General features: G+C 36.4%; 1 protein-coding gene across 1 annotated transcript in view; it reads right to left on the reverse strand.

Moving 5' to 3' along the window:
• The window catches only part of sfswap.L (splicing factor SWAP L homeolog), a 60,506-nt gene extending 44,202 nt beyond the window's left edge, over positions 1–16,304 (reverse strand). The window contains exons 1-7 of the mRNA XM_018262420.2: positions 16,010–16,304; positions 9,381–9,550; positions 8,809–8,946; positions 5,569–5,645; positions 2,377–2,602; positions 1,715–1,836; positions 1,371–1,506 (exon numbers count right to left, since the gene is read on the reverse strand). Of these exons, the coding sequence (XP_018117909.1) occupies positions 1,371–1,506; positions 1,715–1,836; positions 2,377–2,602; positions 5,569–5,645; positions 8,809–8,946; positions 9,381–9,550; positions 16,010–16,197 (1,057 nt within the window). The 5' untranslated portion in view covers positions 16,198–16,304. The remainder of the gene's footprint in view (positions 1–1,370; positions 1,507–1,714; positions 1,837–2,376; positions 2,603–5,568; positions 5,646–8,808; positions 8,947–9,380; positions 9,551–16,009) is intronic.
• Positions 16,305–23,718: the final 7,414 nt, after the last annotated feature.

Raw genomic sequence — 23,718 nt, forward strand, 5'->3', positions numbered from 1 at the left:
ACATCATAATAAAGGTTGCAAAAGTTAGGTCATATTCTCACAAAATGAATTTTGTAATTAAAAGCAATGTTTAATATTTAATCCAGGAAATACAAATTTATCATTCCATACACTTCTTTATGTGCATTATCTGTGGGACAAACAACCAAAATCAAGCAATAACTATACATTCTAAATTGCCTATACATAATGAAGAAGAGAGAGGGACACCTGACAAGCCTTACATCATTAGATTTCGACATTTAAGGACCAGCGAGTTAAATCGCTTTAAGTGGGGTTCTGCAAATGACACTTTTGAAACAAATTAAATCTTGTCTCCACTCGCCACTATGTGATCCAATTGTTTCCAGGGTCAAGCAACTGGAATTGGCCCATCACGTGGATGCAAAATTTAATGTCATTGTGCACATGGGGTAATCCGAAAATGCATAATTGAGTGCATTAGGTTTAAAATCTGCCCCATACAGTGAAAGGGTGCTCTGCTATAGGGGAAAAAATACATAACGCTGAATTATATTCATACTGCACTGCAGTAAAAAAAAAGCCATATCTCCTAGCAAAGACCTGTTATTTTCTTATAAAATCCACCTACAAGGGAGTAAACTAGCTGGCCAAGGGTTGCAGGCAGGTAAAACAGGACACAAATGGTACATTCCGTTCATAGCATTAGTGGGAAAATAACTATAGATTTTCACAGCTGAGATATACCATAAAACTATACCAGCTTTATGGTACAGCTTGTTGCTAAAACATAAAATCTGCTTCAGAATTTGGTTGAGAATAATAGCATATGAAAAAAATGACTTTTTTACAAAGCTGCCCTTGACTAAATTCCAGCATTCTTTTTTTTTTTTAACAAAACAGTGTTTGCTGCACAGTATAAAACCACATCTCTATTATGCTGGTAATGAATTTTTCCTGAAGGGGTGTAATTGTAGCTAGCTTCAGTGAATATGTTGGAGGTTATCTCGATAAAGAAAATGAAATGTGAAGACAAGAAAAACACAAAGAATAATAGGTAAAACATACTTTTCAAACATTTCAGTATAAACATTTTGTAAATGTAAAACAGTATGAGGCTCATGGAATAAAATGTTTGTGAATGCCATGGTCCTCTACAGCATTCCCTGTAGTTGTAAAATAACCATGTCTAGTAGTTCCAAACACCTATATCTATTGATATCGGGATAGCAGTAAAGCTTTCACTTACATTTACTTTAAAAACTATATACTTTATGTGCCACATTGAACAGATATGATGCCATTGTGTATTTTCAACTTTGGTCACTATGTGGCCTTCGCCTAAAGCCCCATAAGCACTGACTGAATGGGAAAAGTGTTGTTTTAAGCAAACGTTTATGCCAACTTACACTCTGTTGTGCTTTCAGGCTGGACAGTGAGAGGAGGTCCAATATTGTTTGTCTGCTGCTGCAAAGCTATTTTCTCATTCTGAGCTTTTCTCACAAGAGCTGCTAGTGGGTGGTCTGGATCAATCACTTTTAACGGCTATAGAACAAAAAATACGAGTATTTATTAATAGGTAAATTCGTGTGATCAGTATAAAAAAAAAGATTTATTATGCTTTGATGAAACAGAACTGTGTTTCAGAACTGAAGTTTAAACCCTTAAGATATATTATACATATAGTTAAAATTTTATATATAATATACAAACAATATACACATATATTAGGAAATGACAACTTTCATTATACCTTTGTGAGCTCTTCAAGCCTACTGCAGCGTTTGGAAGCAAAAAGGCTTGGATGAAGGTAATCGCCCCCCTCATCATCATCGTCGTCATCATCATCATCATCTTCTGTGCTCGGAAAGAATTCTGTAGGTAAAAGTTTACTTTATATATACTATTTAAACATACAAACTAAATATTTTAATCCTTCATGCATACTTTCAAACTTTTAGTGCCATGTAACTGACTCCGAAGTGCCCACATTAAATGACCATAGTACAAGTATTGTAGATTCTAGGTTTATATTCGGCTCTTTAACCAAAGGCCTTATAGCAGGCACAGAAAGGGTTAATTATTGTTGTGCAGATGGTCATTAACCAAGTTAAGATGTTCTAATAGAATTAAAACTATTTAGAGAAAGAATCTTAGCCTTTTTAACTGAAAAACCACCTCAACCTAATATTTATAAGAGAGTTAATTAGAGTTAGGAAGATCTTTCAGCAGAAAGATAATTGTGTTGCCTATAAGAAGCATTGTCATTGAGAATCATATTGTGAGAGCACGCAAATATCTTTCTAACATTTTTGAGCAATACTACAAAAGCTTATTTTCCATTCTAACAAAAGGGAAGACTGCTGGACTATTATGACCAAATTTGCAATACATGTGTGTAAATAGAATACTTGCTTTTTTTCTCCTCATTTGTTTTTCCTGTTTGTGGAATGTACCGTCCCTCCTTCATAGCTTTCTGTATGTGCTTGTAATAAGGGTTTAGATAGTGGTCAAATCGCAAGAAATCAAATTGTGAGTTCCGGGCTTGCTTGGCTTTAAGCATGATTTCAAATTGGGCTCCTTGTTTGCACACAAAGTTTGCTGTCCGCTCTATTATAGCATGCATTTTTGCTGTTGGTGGCTGTAAAGACAAACAGAAGATCATAAATAATTAAAGGCTCTATTTTTTACACTAGCATTTTGACTTATGCATTCTTGAACCTCCTTATATTTGACATTATACAGATCTATGTTCAATATATGGCTATATCTGTTATATGGCAATATATGGCTATATGCCTGTTACTCCAAGGGGAAAACACCCTGTAACCATCTTCCTTCTTCCTCAAACAACTGCTGTGAATGTCCAAGTATGTGTGTTATAGTGCAAACTGAACATTTTCATCTTACTGTGACTATTCAACACTGCTTTATGCCACAAATAAACCATAGATAGCTTGAATAAAAGACCGCAACAGATGGAATGCACGTCCCACAAGCTATATTTATTGGACTCAATATCAACACAGGTATATATATATATATATATATATATATATATATATATATATATATATATATATATATATATATATATATATATATATATATATATATATATATTGCCCCATTCATAAGCCACCAGTGCTATAACCACAATTATACTTTTACGAGCAAGTCTTTTGACACTGTAACTTTACGTCAAAATATGCAAAGTGTGATGGAAACCCTAGATCCAAATTAACCACTGCTTATTTCATAAAAGCTTGCCTTCCCCTGATGCCTTCAGAAATGATGAAGAGGTATTCCGATTCTTCTTTCTTGCTAGTTAAATCTCAATGGCTCTCAGACTAAAGGTGTCAAAAGGCAAAAAAGGTGTCCTGAACCATAGCAGAATCTAAAGGAGGCAGATTTTCTTCTAACTTGCTTTACCCTGACAAGAGCACTTTAAAAAAATAGTTTGAATCGAGTGATCTCCTACACTATTTGTGTGTTTTAGTGCAGAGTTTGCTAACAAACTAATCCTTTCGTATAACAATATTTAGATCACCAAAACAGCTGGAGTGTGTAGAAAGCAAAGACATAGATCTATGATTCTAAAGGAAATTTTGGATTTTTTTAATTTTTCCTTCAAGTCAGTAAGTTCCATGCAATCTTTCCAAACAGCATTCAGCTCCAGTCTTGGTTATGACTGCCTCAACTAACATCTGGGCCTAGGGGAATGCATCATACAATGATATCTATATCAAAATACCTCTATCATTGTACTAGATCTTCAAAGATGTCCATATTTTAAAAATTCACTCCTTTCTTTTTTATTAAAAGGATAATTCTTAGGAGGCCCGTCTTTTGGTCTACTAACATTCAAAGGAAACAATGGAGGAACATTACGGAAGTTATTGCCTCTGAATGGAAGAAGACCGAAAGAAGGGCCTCCTAAGAATTAACCTTTTGAAATGGACGGAAGCATTTTTATCTGCTGAAGAAGTCACAATCCCCTCTCTGCTGAAGAAGTCACAATAACAATACCCTCAGTTTAAACAGTAAGCGCCACATGGCCTACTCTTATCAAAGGTCACACATCACCACTATTTCGAAACTAGAATTTCCCTTTAATCAATACCTGTAAATGTGATGCGTGTCTAAGTCCATGGATAATTCGTTATTTAAAACATTTGAAAAACAATCCGTCAAGCTAGATTGACTCTGCCTGCTGCTTCTTGAAAGTATTTGACACAGCTTGCGTTAAGATTGCTCCAGTGACTCTATCAGAGATTGAACTGTGGGAGATAGAGCTTCCTGATGTTGTTCTAATGAAGAAGCCTTCAGGAATTTGAGGTCTGACCTTAAGACTTACTGGCCATGAAAAAAATGCAAAATGCACCCAGAATGTTCTGCCTTTCTACCAAATATACACACAAACTATCTTCCCTTTTTGTGTGACTAATTTTAATTTTATGAGCTCAATGTCTATTTTTCTGTTGTCCTTTGCTTCTACAATTGTATTATCTTCTAGCATATTCAATTGTGAATGGGTGAAAAACATGAAAGGAACTGAAAAATTTGACATCTCTATACAAAGATACTACTGAAACATGTGTAGCTTACAGTTTTGCTTTCACTAAGCCAAACAAGAAAATAATTTAGGACAACACCTACACCCTACCTAGGGATCACTTATCCAGAAGCCTGTTATCCAAAAAGCTCTGGGTTATGTGAAATACATCACCCATAAAGCCCATTTTAAGCAAACTGTTGCTGTTTTTTGTAAATGATTTCCCTTTTCTATATAATTATAAAACAGTAGCTTGTACTTGATTGTAACCATATCATGGCAAAAGAATCCTATTGGGTTTATTTAATGTATAACTGATTTTCTGAAGTCTAAAAGGTAAGACTAAATTACCCAAGATACTTAACATTCCTTGTAAACTCTATAGGGCAGGTACAGTACCTCCTGTCTCTTTTACCACATGGCATTTAAGCTCCATTTATACATACATTTATTTACACCCACACAAACATATCTATCCTGGTAAATAACATTAGGGGTAGAAAAATAAAAGGAAAATGTAAAACATTTACATAACTATTCAGCATTTTGCTTTCAACTTTGTCCATCAAATGACTAGCAGTGTTGTTAAAGGGGTGGTTCACTTTTAAGTTAACTTTTAGTTAATTTATATTTATAATTTTTTCTTCTGACTTGTTCCAGCTTTCAAATGGGAGCCAGTGACCCATTCTAAAAAACAAATGCTCTGTAAAGCTACACATGTATTGCTATTGCTACTTTTTATTTCTCATCTTCTATTCAGACCCTCTCCTATTCATATTTCAGTCTTATTCAAATCAGTGCATGGTTGCTAGGGTAATTTGGACCCTTGCAACCAAATTGCTGAAACTGCAAACTGGAGAGCTGCTGAATAAAATCTAAATTACTCAAAAACCACCAATAATAAAAAGTGAAAAACAATTACAAATTGTCTCAGAATACCACTCTCTACAACATACTAAAAGTTAATTTAAAGGTGAACAGACCCTTTAATATTAAGGTTAACTGTAAAATGACATTATACTGAATACAGCAAACAACCACTGCATACATACCAGCTCAACATCTGATGCGACATTCAGCCCTTCTGGTGCAATGAATGGTTCCTCATTATCTTCAGGATCACTTAATTCTTAAAGAAAAAGATTGTAATTACTCTTTGTTGTTCTTATAATACAGTTTAAGTATGCAGTATTATGTGATTTTGTTAAAGGAAACAATTCATGCAAAATAACATACTTTTATAGAATTTATATATCAAAATAAGAAAATTGCTGGCATTTTTCATTGAAGCAATGTTATTGCAAATGCATGTGACAAAGGGGCAGAGAGCCACTGTGCTAGTATAGATGGGGGGTGAAGGTTACTCACATCTCCAAGCGACATAGTTACTGTATCATTAGGGACTAGACTAGAGAGAGGAGGGGTGATACTGCACACATATAGGCAAATGGGTTCCCTTAGGTGTTAGGGTTGCTATACACAGGTTACAGAATGTTTGTAACCATACCAGTTATGAGTTTTAATTTAATCCCATCCCCAACAAGCACAGCATCTCTAAAATAAGCATAAAGCAAGACTCTTAAAAAAGGAAAAAAAACCAAACGCACAAAATGACTCTCAAATGACTGTGCCTACCCTAACTTAAGCACTTTTACAATTAGATTTTCAGAAAATGACTACAAGACTATTTTCATTTCTTAGGTTGGAAGACAGCTATGTATGTTATCTACATTAGAAATGTGCTCCCATCCAAATGATTAACTGGACTGTGAAATTAGTGTGAGGCGTTATCGTGTGACATTTGCTGGGCACCTAAAAAAACTGAAACAGGAAACCTTTCCAGCTGATTTTAACTATGGGAGTTTAAAACAACAAAAGTTGTTTACTTTACTGCTTAAATGTCAAAACCAAGTTGGAATGGTATTTTGCAGCCATTAGTAGAACTATAAAATAAGACCAACTCAATAATATAAAAAAATATGATGATATTGTTAGGGAATAATCCAAAAACCGGAGATCACCGAGGTAAAAGGAATAATCCAAGTTTATTATTTATATAATAAACATACACGAGCTCCGTGGGTTCTGATACACAAGTAGGTCAGAACTGAGAAACAAAAGATTGACCACACATTATATACCCTTCAGGAGAGGAACTTCAATGGGAAAAGGCCTCTCTAGGGAGAAAAGGGAGTATTGCCAAGTATCTATCATAGTGTCTCAGTGTACAATTATCTAGTGTTAGCTAGCTATGTGAACGAGAAGGGAGTAACATAGTGGGAGAGCTTCAAGGCCAGGGCACCTGCTAGAAGCAAAAGGATAACATAACATACTACTGATAAGGACCTTCTCAGATGGCACACTGTCTCCTGGATAGTCTTGAAACAGTTCATAGAAGGGCCCCATGGGCACTTTGAAACTGCTCAGTCTACCTTGGAGGGGGGTTTAGGAATGCGAGGGGCCATCTAGGGCCTGCAAGACTTTTCCTTCCACAATATTAATGCCATTCATTTATTAAAATGGAAAACAAGCTAAAGGCAAAATGAACTTTAATAACACTGTATAAATTATTTGAATCTTGTTTCCATTAGTATGGGAACTTATAATTGTAGCAAGCAGGAAGGAGCCATTTTGTGGACACTGTTATTAAGGCAAGCCTTGCATAATCTCAAAATTTTGTTTGTGCACCAGAATGGGGGACCTGATGTCCATTTCCATGCACTGGTTACGCAATTAAACGGTTAAGAGAACTGGGGGAATGTGGGGAGAGCAGTGACATCTTGAAAGTGCTGAATGGAAAGTGAAAGTAATTTCTAGCCCCACCAGCATAGAGGAAGGGCAGCCAATATTTGATTGACAGCTGAGATTTTTTCTTATACAGCTTTATATGTCTGGGTGACCGGTCCACTTTAAAAACACACATAAAAAACCTTTTCAAAAATATTTTAAACACACAAAACTATTTTTAGATTCACCAGCTATAGAGAATAGAGAAAAATAAAATACAGGATGTTTATGGACTATTATTCAGTCAAACTATTCTAGTTTAGTGCACAGTTAACTTACAAATTAATTGCAAAACTTGTAAGAAACTTGAGAGTTTTGATGCCTTGGACTAATGTCAGATGTTTCTCTACTGAAATGTCTGACAGTGAGTGTTTTATGGGCCAAAATCAGCCCTGTGATTGCAGTGACAGGTGGTTGACATTACCGTTAAACAGAGAACCAGGGTTTTCTCAATTGGCAGAAAAAATATTGTGCATGACATTCGCCGGATTCAGGACAGGCAGATCTACAGATATTCAACTTTAACTCACTGAACCACATATAAATTACTATGCTTTACAAATTCTTGTGAAGCATAAAAGCACAATTTAGTTGTAGTTGTATAGCACAACATTTATCTTAAAAGTGCAGTAAATTACCCAAAAATAAAAATTTCAAATACATATATGATGGTATTTTTAAGAATGAAAGTTTACATAATTTAACTGCAGAAATATAATTTAATAAGGATCTTTCAAGAAAGGGCGAACCCACTGTACTGTTGACCCATCCTTATAAATATTCTATGTTGCTTCATTGTCTCTAGTATAGTTAACTGAATGAACACATTTAGCTACACAGCAGGCATAAGTGGTCCTTCCAGGCATAGTATGTAAGAATAAAAATCCTCTATGTAGAATACAATGGGCTTAAGTGTTTAATTGAGGGGCCAAATGCCAAAAAAAAAAAAACACCTTTCATAAACAGGTACTAAATCAAAAAAATATTTTGTGTATATAAAGCATTTCATTTTTTATTTTACAGCACCTTTAAAGTGAACATAAAAAGGTTCATCATGCAATTCTACCAAAGGCATATACCAGAACGAGAATGAGATATTCACTGCTCCTGTCTGTTCAAGGAAATCCAAGGTGATATGCAAATGTTAAAGACTTCTTAACTCCTAGATAAATGCCATTAGTTATACAAGACAAAGTATAACCAAGTTAATATTTTTTTACTATTAAAGTTTGTTTTGATCAAACTACCTACCTACATATATAATGTTATTGGCAATATTATATGAGCAAGGATTTGATTGTGTGGTTATGCAGAGCACCACAAAGGGTATTTGATGCCTGTTTATCTTCCTGTGCAAGAACTAAACACATTGTTACCAGTGCAGGGAATAATGCAAATAAACACTTTTGTTTTCTGGCATTACTGGTCCTTTAAAAAGGGAGGGGCATTATGAAAGAAAGGAATTCAAAAGCAGTTCTGCCAAAATATATCTAAAGCACACATACCTTTGTCATCTTTTTCCTTTTGTGGATCCTCCTCTTCTGTGGGCTGTGAAGGATCATAATAATCACTATACTGAAAGCCCACAGTGTTGTAGGTACCATCTTCAGCCAAAGCTTCACTTAACCGCTTATATTCTTCCTCTTGATTAAAAATACAAACAGTTATTAAAATGACAGCAATGAGAAGAGAATCTAGAGAAAGCAAAATTCAGTGCTCTGAGTGTTTACTCAAAATGAACAGAAGCCTGTAATTATACAGTGTAACAGGCAGTTTTTCTTTCTGCAATTAAAAAAACAGGAAAAAAAGCAAATTACTTTTCCTGATAATTTAATTCACTTTAGCACATTGCATCTAGGGTCTTTTTTGTATTCCACTGCCCTGAAATGCTGCGCAAGGTCAGAGATTCTCTACAAATAAACTATCCTGTGGTCCACATTCAGACAGCTTCCATTCCACTGGGTACTGTTAAACAGATAATATCAGAAAGAGTGAGTATAAAGTAAGCACAAAAACGTTTAACTGTTCAGCTTATTGTAGGGGGCAATCTTGTTCTATTTTGTAACTGGTGCTGTACCTTGCCTTGCTTCCTCTTCAAGCAAGTCCGTATGCAACGCTAAATACCTCTCTTCATCACAAAGTGCCTCTATACGAGCCTCCTCTTCTGACAGATTATAGTTTCTGTTCCAGGAATTGTGCTCTGCATCGTAATCGGACAGGTCGTGTAAGTGACCCCGTCCATCATACCTGCAACATGAATTAAAATGGTCAGCAAGAGATACGTTAACTTTAGACCAACAACTTACCTACCTGCTTTGACTTTTGTTAAAATAGCAAACAACTTTCTTTGGAAGTAAAGGGTTTTATTTATATCAGTTCTTGGAAAATTCCAAATTGTGTTGCATTCTCAGTAAACTGGGAACGTGATATTTATAACAGTACTTGTCCTTAAAAGGTTTCACTTCTGTGTTTAATTAGCTGGCGATTCTAAAGCCAGACATAGAGCTTAATAAAGTGCTTACCGTTATGCGATTCAACCAACCAGTTATTCAGTATTTAAATGTTTCTGGGGTTTGGAAAGTCAAAGTTTACATTCACACGAACCCGAACACATAAATACCTATCCGCAAGACCCAAACGCTCGAAATTTTCTGGCTTCTTTCTGCTGGTCCGCATCTCTCATCAGAGATCTTCACCGCAGAAACGTAGATCTCCTGGTGGTAAAATCATGGCTAGGCTCGACACATAGCCAAATGGCTGGAGAAATAAGCTCTGGTTATGTAGTAGAGAGACACACACATAGAAGGCAACAGCAACATAAAAGTGGCAGCGTAAGGAGGCTTCATTGGTACATTTCCCAGGATACAATTTGTAATTTAGGAATGGATGTTTTTGTATACCTATAGATTGAGCAACAAAAATGTATACTGACAGCCCTAAAGCAATTACACCTGAATCTATACACATGCTATCACTTACAGACATACAACTAACTCCCTAGCAGATCTTTATCTGTACATACATTTTGCATGGTTTTCATAGCAGTAGCACTCATCAACATTTAATAAGTTTTACAGCTCACTTGCTTAGTGTGCTGGAACACTGGGAAGACTTTTTTTCGATTGCTCAATTACTGTATTATTTGGTACAACTGGGTACACCAACAGACAAAAAAAAAAAGCTCAGGCATCATACACATTTCTTGGCTGATCGAATCAACCGTGAAACTAATGAGGACTCTTTAGTATGACCAAAGTTGCGTTATGCTGAAACAATGGTGTTAATTATTTGAGTCTCGTAACTTTTATTAGATGTGATTATTATCCATTTAGTTGGATATCCAAGTAAGTCTAACTAATTAAACCACATTTGAACATAAATGAAAATAATTAAGTCAGATGAATATCACCAGATGAAGCCACACTCCAAATTCCTTTTAAATTTTCCAAACACCACTTACTGACAATAAACTAAGAAAAACAACAAAGACCATGGAAAAAACAACCGCACAATTTCAAACATGGAAATCCTCCATAATCAAGCATACCTCAAAGGCTTTTATTATCATAAAAGTAGAATCATTCACTATATCCATTAATGCACAACAAAAGTCAATGCAATTAATTAAAATTACGGTATGCTGATGAAAACACGAAAGAACTGACACAGATGTTCAATAATTCATCACAAAGAAATTCAATTTAATGCACTTGACCACATTTGCTAAAACTCAGTGGGCGAAAAATTATGGACCTAAAATGTAATTGCACAACAAGAACACGTTTACATTTAAAATGATGTTTGTTAAAAAAGAAAAAGATTAATTCAATTTTTTTGTGTATTATTCTATTTACCCACAGGTCCCTCTGCAACGTCTTGTTGCCCAACGTGACTGTAAAATACCTGCTAGCACTACTGAAATTCCAGCAGGTCTGTGGGATTACCTGCTGGAACGAGGATTACTTATCTATAGCAATTCATCTGTGACAATGGTTACAGATACCATGTGCTGCCAGGATCTTTATAGGAGACCTAAATACAACAAAAATTAAGTGATGTAAACTTATTCAGGGTGCTGCTCTGAGCACTTTTGCAAATAAAATTCAATAATAAATTCAATAACTATTTCAAGCGGATTTTGTGAGTCTAGAGAGCGAACGATTTTGCCTCAACTGAGAATCAGCAACCTTAAGGGCGAGGTCACGAGTGACATATTTACGTTTGTAAGAACGTGCAGCAGAGGGTAAATACACACAAAATGTAGCAATATTAAAAATAATGGAAGACGCACTACGGTAATTTCCACTGGGCGATAGCAAGCCAACATCTGCACCCACAACGCCTGTATTTGCATTTTTCAGCAGAAATGCCAATGTGCCAAGGAAAAGCTATATTATTGAACTCTATGGGATCCTAAGGTTTGGAAGTACACTTAGCTGAAATATGCAGCGTATTTTCAATATGGTAGCCAAACTTTCGAGAGACGGAGTGCGCATATACATGTTTGCAGTGTTGTATGCTGGTGCCGTAATAATGTTGCATATTGACAATCAGTACGGCTACAAAAATGTTTCTCTCTTTTTTTTTTTACTCTCTTTCCCCCTCCGTTCTTTACATATGCAAATAATATTTTGAATTTGGTTTGGAATCCATCCGAATATTTCACAAAGGATTTGAGCGAATCCTAAAATAGTGTATTCGGTGCATGCCTATTAGTTACACAGTCCAAGAACAACTGAAGCTTAAATAAAGTTTAAACTGCACGTTAAACCATAGAGGAAAACAGTATCAGGGTTATATACCCATTTAGAGGACATTAAACTAACTGGAAAACGAAGGCACAGTGGGTCTGTGTTTTCAGTCAAAGAAAACACTGCCCAAAAGCAATTGCCAGTAGGAGCCACACTACATTATTGTCATTACAGAGCAACTGGCCAACAATTATTCGACACTGGCTTCAAGTCAACAACTTGAACAAGCTAATCTATAAAACAGTGGCACCATGATAATTCCATACAGCCGATGGCATGGAAACTTGCCCAGATGTCAGCTGTGATATTCTGCTGGGTTACCTCTGCAATTATACCTGACCCACTTTTGCCAAAGTGAACCCAGATTTATGAAACACACATGACACCAAACCATTATAACATTGTTTAAAGTAGTTAACTTTGTGGAAACTTAGCTGGAGCAGTGCAACTCTCATGGCAGCTGGTTTGTTGTAATGTGTGTCACTGGAAAAGGAGTTGCAGTTGCTAAGAAATTTCTGGTAACGGTTTCAAGCAGCATTTCGATTTTAAAATGTTCCCACTTGATAATATAATGGGCTGTGCATATTAATAAGGGTAAAGTTCGTTTGTAGCTATCAATACCTGTAGAACTGTAGGGTATGGACAAGCATTTCTCAAATATAAGAATTTGTTTGTGCACAAAAATATGCTTTTCTTCTACACCGACATGTTATTTGAAAGTGAATCCGATTTCCAACTTAATATTAAAAACAAAACAGCAAAAAATAAATACCGTTTGATACTTTTTCTACCCTCTGATAATTGTTAGGCTAAGGACCCATAAAGGGCCGTTCCTCCACCAGATACGACAGCGTAATATTTTATCTGTAATAACATGTTGCATGTTACATTTGCTACAAACTAAAAAACACGCCATTACACAAAACAAACAACAAATAATTACTCTCCAAAACAAATCCATTGTTTATTTGCTATATAATTTTTCCACGATTAGTTCACCAAGCCATCAAAAGAAAAGAACTAAACAAAAAAACGGATAAAGGGAACACTGATATTGTCTACAGTTTGTTAACCGAGGGGTTATTTTATGGAAGAAAAAGAAATAAACCAATAGTGCATAGATAAACAACTGATGACTTTATTATTCCCATAGCATTGTCAGAAGATAAAAACAAAGACACTTTACTTCATGAGGACAAAGGTTAATTTCCTTAGACTTCTTTACACATTTAAAATACAAAACCATATATAAATGATTAAACGAGTCTCCATAGATGTAGGAGAAGGATAGTCCATCGATGAAAACTTCCTCCTGGACATTTTAAAAAAAAAAAAACACAGGAAAGACTTTTACAAATGAGTAAGCCTTCAACCAAGTACTCTTAAAATTAATGAGGTCAAGCTGAAGTTCATGTTTAGGGCCAAGCTCCTGAAAATGTAGATGTACAGTAACAGCAGGCATTCATATGCAAGGTTACAGTATCTATAACTTTTCCTCTTTAATGAGGTTACAATATTTAACCTACACTGAAAGATACTTTCATAAATAAGAAGAAGAAATCCTAGCTCAGGAGGATAAATCTTAGGTAGATGCACTTGTTCTAAATTAGTCTGTACAGGAATCACTCCTTTCACATTTGAAATTAATTATAATCCATAGCAAAAATACAGGTCACCATCATCAGTATTAATATATATTCAGTTAGTGCATACATGGCTTAGAGAAGATATTTAAAATGTTTGGATCATTTAAGAAAGTGCCATTCATATCTGTTCATTTAAACAATATCTAACATGGTCTTTATAAAAATCAGTGTAAGTAACAATTCAGAAACCTACAGCTGATGAGAAAAAAGGTGAATGAAATATCACAAGTGACTCATCTTCTGCAGCCTATGGAAAATATTTGCAACCCAACAATAAAGGTGAGAGGTGGTGCTACAACTGATAGTTGTCTTTCCTATCTTGCAACTGCATTAACTTTTGAATGAAGCACCAACCCATAAATTAAGAGACCCGCCGTTTTAGCAGCTGCAAGACATTCACAAGATTATTTGATAAGGATATAATATCATAAGGTTACACTACAGAAAGTGTTTGATATGGAAGCAACTAAACATTGATAATAAAAAGGAAAGTATAAATAATTTTGGACGATTTAAGAATATATCAAGTACATCCTAAGCAGAATTCCGAACCTTAATTTGCATATGCAAATTAGGGGTAGGAAGGGGAAAACATTTTCAACTTCCTTGTTTTGTGACAAAAAGTCATGCGACTTTCCTCCCCACCCCTAATTTGCATATGCAAATTAGGATTTGATTTGGTTCGGTCAGGCAGAAGAATTCGGCCGAATCGTGCTGAAAAGGGCTGAATCCTGCCCGAGTCCCGAATTCGGTGCATCTCTCTCTAATATATAATAAGATATAGTCACATTCAAACACACAAGTGATCATAACTGAAAAGTGCATTCAAATCATTAGCTTTTTTTATTACAACTTTCATTGAATGCACAAACAATTAGCTAAATTATAGTCAAGAGCACCAAATAGACCAGACACGAAAGTAGTGTATAACCTTGTTACAGTATATGTCCGACAACCCATGCAAGAAGAATTCTAAGCATCTTCTTACACTTCTTAGCATTCTACAAAGACGCAGTAAACAAACTGCAACTGCCCCTGGCATTATCCAAATAAAAGCAAAATACATTTTTATTGAAATACTTAGCAACATAAAACGGGATTGGGTTGACCACAAGGAAAATGATTTTGCATGGTTGGACTGGACTAGATTTGCTAGGTGTAGCAAATAAACAGCTGTGTATAGTTGCATAGTGTACAATAGCACTTACAACTTATTTTGCTATGTTCTAGAAGGCAACAATGTTAAGAAACCAACAAATATGTAACATCACTACTTGACAAACTTGTTTAGGCACTCAAAAACAAATAAACTGTCAGAGTAAGGGAGGAGTTATATTAAAGTGTTTACAGGTTGCAAAAAATAACTATTTTATGTTCTTAAAATAACATATACTACTTAAATGTAAACACAGTATAAACATGCAACATTCAGCTATGCTTTCTGACACACATCATTGTATCAAGTGACAGCAAGATCAACAGTACCAAAGTCACTAAGAAGGATTAAACATCTTAAAAAACAAAACATTGGGAGTACCATTATTACACTACGTAAAGTTCCAAATTGAGCAGCTGGCCCCCTAAACTAACCTATTTGATCTTCCATTTAACCCTGAAAGCCAAGGTCGGAGATTATTTTTGGTGAGATTTGGGTTGAACACTTATTTGCTGTCCTATATTTTCTTTGGGGGGCAAATACAAACTGGTTCCCCCAGGAGGGCTTGAACCAAACCACTAGATTAGAGTAACAGTAATTAGGAGAGATGATACTATATAATGATACTGATAATGGAAGAGGGTAATACCAACGCTGATCTCTGATACATATAAATCTCAGGAAACATGTTGCACTACAGGAATAAAACTATACATACATATACAGTTTCAGGAAGCATTCAGTTTGCCAGAAACATAAGTTCAGGTTTGTTTCATTAAATAAGAGTACATGGTATTCCAGACCATGGCTTTAACTCGTTTGCTATGAGAGGGGCCTGTAGCAAACATTTTCTTTAAAAGAATGTATCCAAGATACCCAGATAGAATTAGGGCTATATACCTAAGGTTGCTGCTTGAAATATGTATAAGGTCTTAATAACTGTCGCTTTAAGTGAATGTAATACACACTTCGTCAGCACAGACAGCTAAACATATGAATCAGTATCCACGCACGTTTATGTAATTGCCAGGGGCCGCCTATTAGAATAGAATCAAATTGCCAGGCCCCTCTGTCAGCAAATGGGTCATGCCAGCCACTGCAATATAACAAAGATTATTAGGTCATGTGGAATTTTCATGAGAGTCCAACCGACCTATCAATCATGATCTGGGAATCTCCCATCCACGGGATGAGGTGTCTCCCCTGCTCGTGGTATATGGCTTTCTCGTCATCCCGGAAGACTTTGCAGGCATAACCGAAAACCAGAAGCTCTGCCACGGCTGCCGACTTTCCGCTACTGGTGCTGCGGACTTTCTTTCCTTTCCCTCCGTTATACATCATAAACTTATCTCGGTAGACGCAAGCAAGGCCTCCGTCTCTTCACATAACCTCAGACAAAATGGCTTCGTGACCACTTCCGTTTGTTTTCCCCATGCAGATTCGATAAACTTTATTCATTATTATGAACATTATTCCAATATTAGAATCCTACTCGATTTTAAATATAGCAGGTGGATGTTATTTGTATTCTGTATTTTAGTGTGCTATGCTTTCTTTGCGATCTGTTGTATTGAAAGCGCAGAGAGTGCGCCTAATCGCATACATTTGCCAGCCGCAATATGGCGGCTGCCATCCGCGTATCACAGGAAGTTACGCCATGTTTAGCTGAATGCTGTGGGCTGACCCTGTTGCGTAAATACCATATAGGAGAAATACGTTTTAAAGTCTTTTTTAATGTTTGCAAAATAAAAGTTGTACATGATGGAATTTAGGAGGTAAACTATTAAACATACCTAAAGAAATGCTCCTGATGTCCTGATAAAAATTAACATTGTAAACGAGACACTGTTATTAAAAATAAAGTTGATTTTGAGTAACTGCCTTTGTAGGTAGGGTTGCCACCTTTTCTGGAAAAAAATACCGGCCTTCCTATATATTTATCTTTTTTCCCTATTAATAACATTGGGCTAAAGTGCATACCTCCCAACTGTCCCTTTTTCGGAGGGGCAGTCCCTCTTTTGACAGCTCAACCCGCAGTCCCTCATTTCTACTGGAAAGTCCCTCTTTTCTCTGCACTGAACAGCCAGAAAAAGAAACAAAGTTTCTCACTTAATTGGCATTTTGCAGAGAGCCCAGAACAGCCACAGGTGCAAATAAGATACTTTGTAACAATTTTGAGACACAAAAACAGTTTAGATAAGGAGAAATATTTTCAAACTTTCATAACCTGCCAAATTTTGTAAAACAAACATGGTAATTAGGGGGTGTGGCCACAGAAAGAGGTGTGATCAGAAAAATTGCTGCGCTATGTGCGGGAAAAAATTTTTTGTCCCTCTTTTTACTTCCAAAATGTTGGGAGGTATGGGCTAAACCATCATATTTACCGGCCAGGCCGGTAAAATACCAGCCAGGTGGCAATAGGGTTGCCACCTTTTCTTGAAAAAAATACCGGCCTTCCTATATATTTATCTATTTTCCCTATTAATAACATTGGAATCAGCCATCATTTATACCTGCCAGGCCGGTAAATTACAGGCCAGATGGCAACCCTATTTGTAGGGGACTCAAATTTAGGTTTCTCAAATTATATCAGCTGTGCAACCATAAAATAGGGTTGCATTTTTTCTAGAAAAAAACAGCAAAAGGGCAGAAGAGTCCTGTTGTGGCAGACAGAAGAGGACAGCCTTGCAACTGCCACCTCTGCACCTTATACCTGTTTTTTAATCTGGTGGCGGTAGGGTTGCCACCTTTTGTGAAAAAAAAAAAATACCGGCCTTCCTATATATTTAGATTTATTCCCTATTAATAACATTGGGGTCAAGCATTATTTTTACTGGTCAGGCCAGTAAAATACTGGCCAGGTGGTAGAGTGCAACTGTGCAATGGGTGCAAGTACAATTGTGCACCTATGAAGGAATAAGGGAAGGTGAAGTCCCTGGGGGTGCCAAACTTTAGCCACTAGCCCCCAGTGGTTATAATCACTTACCTGATACCCCGGTCAAGTGCTCCTGGTCGCTGCACGGGCCCACTCAGGGTATTTTTGTAGTAGCATCACAGAGTGAGTATCTTCTTCCGCTTCTTTATTCTCCAGGATGGTGCATACTCATTAAAGTGAAAAAACTTTTTGGTTAAAGTCCAGCTTTTCACTCAACTCCAGTGAACAGAAAACTGGCCCAGGATATCAGGTAAGTGATTTTATTCACTACTGGGTGTCTGATATTTGGAACCGTCAGTGATATCAACTTTGCCTTGGATGCAAGTACAATTTTGCACCTATTAAATGAGAAGGGAAGGTGAAATCACAAGATGTACCAAATGTTAGCCACTCCCCCCCCAATTGATTATAATCACTTAACTTAATTCGACCATCGAATAGGCTACTTCGACCTTTGACTACGACTTCGAATCGAATGATTCGAAGTAAAAATCAATCGACTATTCGACCATTCGATAGTTGAAGTACTGTCTCTTTAAAAAATACTTAGACCCCCCTAGTTCGCCACCTAAAACCTACCGAGACCAATGTTAGGCTTCCTAACAATTTTCTGATCGAAAGAAAATCCTTCGATCGATGGATTAAAATCCTTCGAATCGTTCATTTCGAAGCATTTAATCATTCGATCGAACGATTATTCCTTCGATCGTTCGATCGTAGGAATAGCGCTAAATCCTTTAACTTCAATATTCGAAGTCGAAGGATTTCAATTCGGCAGTCGAATATCGAGGGTTAATTAACCCTCGATATTCGACCATAAGTAAATTTGCCTCTACGTGTCTATTGCTAACACCTTCCGCACACAGGCAGCAGTATAGACGATCATTTAACAAATCATGTGCCCAAATATTACTGCTACGGCTACGCAATTCCTTGTCTAAATGAGGCGCGGAGAATAAGTCCAAACAGACTCCACTTCCGTAATGTAAGCGTCCATGTCCAGGAGTGAATGATCCTGATCACAAGCTACCTCGGAATGGATGTCAGGCTGAATGGTCAGCCCTCACACATTTTAACCTCACTAAATCTGGCCCTCGTTGCAAATAGTTTGGACACCCCTGATTTAGAGCTTCTGGTGCATGCGTCACACACTTACATAATAAGCAAGCTGGGGCACTCACTCTTTTTATAAAATAATATAAATACATGTATTATTATTACTACACCTTGTAAGCCAACTAGACCAGTAAGGCCTGTAGAAAAAGGTGGAAACCATACATACAGTTGAACTAATGTATTTTTGTTCACTTTTTTTTAAATTTTCAGTGGGGTATTTAGCAAAATCTTTTGTGAAGGATTTATAATTGGGCCGCATCCAATTAAAAAAGAAATAAAGGATTACTTGCATTCCTAGTTCTTACATAATTAGTAATTCTTTATAAATATTTGTAAAAATAAGGTCATATACATTAACTAATCTAGATTGGTGTAGACTGTAATGTTCTTTGCAGCATGTCTTTATGTTAAGTATTATTAAAAATTATTATGGGGCACATTTACAAAGCTCGAGTGAAGGATTCGAATTAAAAAAACTTCGAATTTCGAAGTGTTTTTTTGGCTACTTCGACCATCGAATGGGCTACTTCGACCTTCGACTACTACTTCGACTTCGAATCGAACGATTTGAACTAAAAATCGTTCGACTATTCGACCATTCGATAATCGAAGTACTGTCTCTTTAAGAAAAACTTCGACCCCCTAGTTCGGCAGCTAAAAGCTACCGAACTCAATGTTAGCCTATGGGGAAGGTCCCCATAGGCTTGCCTGCGTTTTTTTGATCGAAGGATATTCCTTCGATCGTTGGATTAAAATCCTTTGAATCGTTCGATTCGAAGGATTTAATCGTTCGATCGAACGAATAATCCTTCGATCGCTCAATCGCAGGATTTGCGCTAAATCGTTCGACTTTGATATTTGAAGTCGAACGATTTTAGTTCCTGGTCGAATATCGAGGGTTAATTAACCCTCGATATTCGACCCTTAGTAAATCTGCCCCTAAGTGTATTGTTTAGCTGTAGTTTGCAATTTCAGCAGCCATCTTATAGCTAGGGCTCAATTTACACTAACAACCAGATACTGGTTTAAATAACTCTTTGATTTATGTCATGTGACTTTTGATCTCTTGATACGTAAAGGTATAATGCGGTTTCTGTTTTGCATATGCAAATTAGCTTAAGAATTCTGCCAATCTTAGATAAGAGGTCTTTCCATACCTTAAATCTACTAAAAAGTAATTGAAAATTTAAATGAACCGAATAGGATTGTTTTGCCTTCAGTAAGGATGGGATAAAGTACAGGACGCTGTTTTATTATTACTGAGAAATAGGAAATTATTTTTTACAAATGTGATTTGAGTAAAATTGAGTCTCTTCCAAACCTGTATTTATTAGTGTTATTGACCATGGTCTCTTTGTAATGTGTAAATCTTACTTCATGCTGGTGTATTATGCTTGAAGGCTTTTAAAGGGGAACTATCATGAACATTTTTTTGTAATATTGAAAATATAAAGTGTAGACAAACATTTTGACAATTTATAACTTTAAAAATGTTTGCACCATTACAAATTTATGGCAAATTATTGAAGCAGCCAACCCCCCCCCCCCCAGTCTCCAGAATCTCTGGCTCCCTGGCTGGAATCAGTGGGGGTCATTTAGAAATACTGGGCAAATTTGCACCTGGGCTGTAACCCATGGCAACCAGTCAGATGATTGCTTGTTTGTGTTGAACCTGCAGCGGTCTGAAAAAAGCTAGTCACTGATTGCTTACTATGGGTTACTGCCCAGGAACAAATTTGCCCAGTGTTTCTAAATGAGCCCCAGTGACTGAGAATTTTTGAGTGACAGAGCAGAGTGAAAGCTGATTTGCTGTGGCATGTCAAGAGGCCACACCCCCAACAGCAAACATGTACAGGGGGGAAGTAAAAGGAATAGCCAGTCTGGGCTGAATGCTGATAAAATTGCACTGATTAGCTTCCATACATATAATGAGTGAATTTATTACACCAACAGTAATGCAAGTATTTGTTCCTACAACATTTATTTATAAAGGGCACAACAACTGAGGGGGGCACTGGGCTCATACATTTTGCCTGCATACCCTTAGTCCTGGCCTTCGATTCCCCCAGTCCTGCCCACTCTCTTACTCCCCTTGATCTTTCCTCCCCCATCCCGCAGACATAATGAGCCATCTCATGTGCGCTAGCTCAGGCGGTGGGGGTGGAGAGCCGCTGCCAGCCGGGTTGCCTAGGACGCCCCCCCGGCCTACCTGGCTCGGCCCTGGGTGTCAGTAGAACATTAGATGTCAGTCAAGAATGGTTGGACCACTCCCACTACTCTCTGCTCAGAACACAAGCTGCTTGTCAGTACTGGGCCAAGTTAAAAGAAAAATATACCCCCAAAATAAACACTTAAGCAACAGATATATCACATTGAGTGGCATATTAAAGAATATTACCAAACTGGAATATATATTTAAGTAAATCTTGCCCTTTTACATCTCTTGCCTTGAACCACCATTTTGTGATGGTCTGTGTGCTGCCTCAGAGATCACCTTACCAGAAATACTACAGCTACTGTAACAGAAAGAAGTGTTGAAGCAAAAGACAAAACTCTGTCTGTTAATTGTCTCATGTGACCTAACATGTATAGTTTGTTGGCATGTTTGTGTGCACAGTGAATCATACGATCCCAGGGGGCAGCCCTTATTTTTTAAATAATTTTAAATTTTATTTTCTATTTATGATTACCCAATGGCACATACTACTAGAAAAGTATATCATTATGAAAATGGTTTATTTACATGAAGCAGGGTTTTACATATAAACTGTTTTATGCAATATCTTTTTATAGAGACCTATATTGTTTGGGGGTATAGTTTTCCTTTAAGCAGATTCCCATTCATGATTGTTCCCCTTTCAGGAACGGTACAGAATTTTTAATTGATTGTATTTAAAAAGTTTCTTATTTCAGTATGATGAAGCTTATATTAAATTTTATTTTTTGCGATGGATCCTATATTATCCTATATAACTGTATATACTAAACCAGTACATGTTTCTATACATGCAGTGTAGAACTTGCTTAAAAAACTGCAGGACTGTGATTCAAAGAGTGACATAAAACAAGCACAGATGCAGCGTCAAAAATCCTGAGATAAGAATATCCTCAAATCCTGTTTTAATCGTTAAAACAGAATAAAATCTTTAAAAGCGGCAGCACTACACTGTGTACCAAATTGGGACATGGATGACAAACCAGTTGCACATTACGGGTCAAATTTATGAAGTGTTGCAATAAGAAAAGTTTGCACATTTCTCTGCTTATTCCAATGTCAATGATTTATAAGACTTTTTTCAATGAAATGTTTCACCCTGACACATCTCAAATGCATTTCTAATAGAAGAGATATATAACTCCCCCTGTTAATGAAGAACATCTATGTCCTTTTCATTGAAAACATTGCTGAAATTCTCTAGCTTATGAAGTGAAATTACTTTTTTCCTCTGGGAAGTGGAAGTATCCCTTTTTGACAATGATGAAAGAAAAAAATAATCATAAATGTTCTGTCTGTCAATAATTTTGTCCAACCTAATAAAACGATGAAATTTCATTAATGTTTTACTACTTGAAGACTGTCTTGCGGTTGACAACTATTTCACTTTCCCTCCAACTTCAAGGGAAACTTTTGCTACTTTAAAGGAGTGGTTCAACTTTAAGTTAACTTTTAGGCCCAAATTTATCAAAGGTCGAATTTCGAGGTGAAAAAACTTTGAGATTCGACCATCGAATAGAAAAATTCGAGGTTTTTTTGTTTAAATTTAGCTGTTTTCGTAGAAATCGGTCAAATCAAATGATTCGAGCAATTTAATCGAACGATCGAGCGATTTTCAAAAAAAAAACAACTTCGACTTATAAAAACTTAGCCAAATGTTGGCTATAGGTTCTAGGAGGTCCCCATAGGCTAACATAGCAATTCAGCAGGTTTAAGGTGGCGAAGTGTCGAAGTCAAAGTTTTTTTTAAAGAGACAGTACTTTGATTTTCGAATGATCGAATATTCAAAGTATTTTCAATTCGAATCGAAGTCGAATTACCCAAAAATTACTTCGAAATTCTAAGTTTTTTCATTCGGAAATTCACTTCGACCTTTGATAAATCTGCCCCTTAGTATTTTATAGAATGGCTAAATCTTAGCTCTTTTCAATTGGCCTCATTTTTTTCTATCTTATAGTTTTTGAATTATATGCCATCTTCTTCTGACTCTTTCAAGCTTTCAAATGAGGGTCACTGACCCCATCTAAAAAACAAAAGCTCTGTAAGGCTGCAAACCTATTGTTATTTCTACTTTTTATTACTCATCTTTCTATTCAGACCCTCACCTATTCATATTCCAGTCTCTCATTCAAATCAATGCATGGTTGCTAGGGTAATTTGGACTCTAGTAAAAAGATTGCTGACATTGCTGCTGAATAAAAAGCTAAATAACTCAAAAACCATGCCCTGTGTCTCTTTGGTACCTTCACAAAGGAAAAAGTGAGGGTGTCACTTCTGTGTAAGGGAAATGGGCCTAAGAGAAGATAGCATAAGATAAGCAGAAAGAGAATATAAGATGACCCCCAACATCTTTAGGGTACTATGTCCTGGGGAGCACAAATGTTCATTCAATATGCCAGGGCATTTCCTGCTTCTCCCTTAAAGGACCAGTAACATCAAAAAATAAAAGTGTTTTAAAGTAATGAAAATATAATACAGTGTTGCCCTGCACTGATAAAATTGCTGTGTAAGAAACACTACTATTGTTTATATAAATAAGCTGCTGTGTAGCAATGGGGGCAGCCATTCAAAGGAGAAAAGGCTCAGGTTACACAGC

The sequence above is a fragment of the Xenopus laevis genome, chromosome 1L (assembly GCF_017654675.1).
Source record: "Xenopus laevis strain J_2021 chromosome 1L, Xenopus_laevis_v10.1, whole genome shotgun sequence".
NCBI classification, from domain to species: domain Eukaryota; kingdom Metazoa; phylum Chordata; class Amphibia; order Anura; family Pipidae; genus Xenopus; species Xenopus laevis.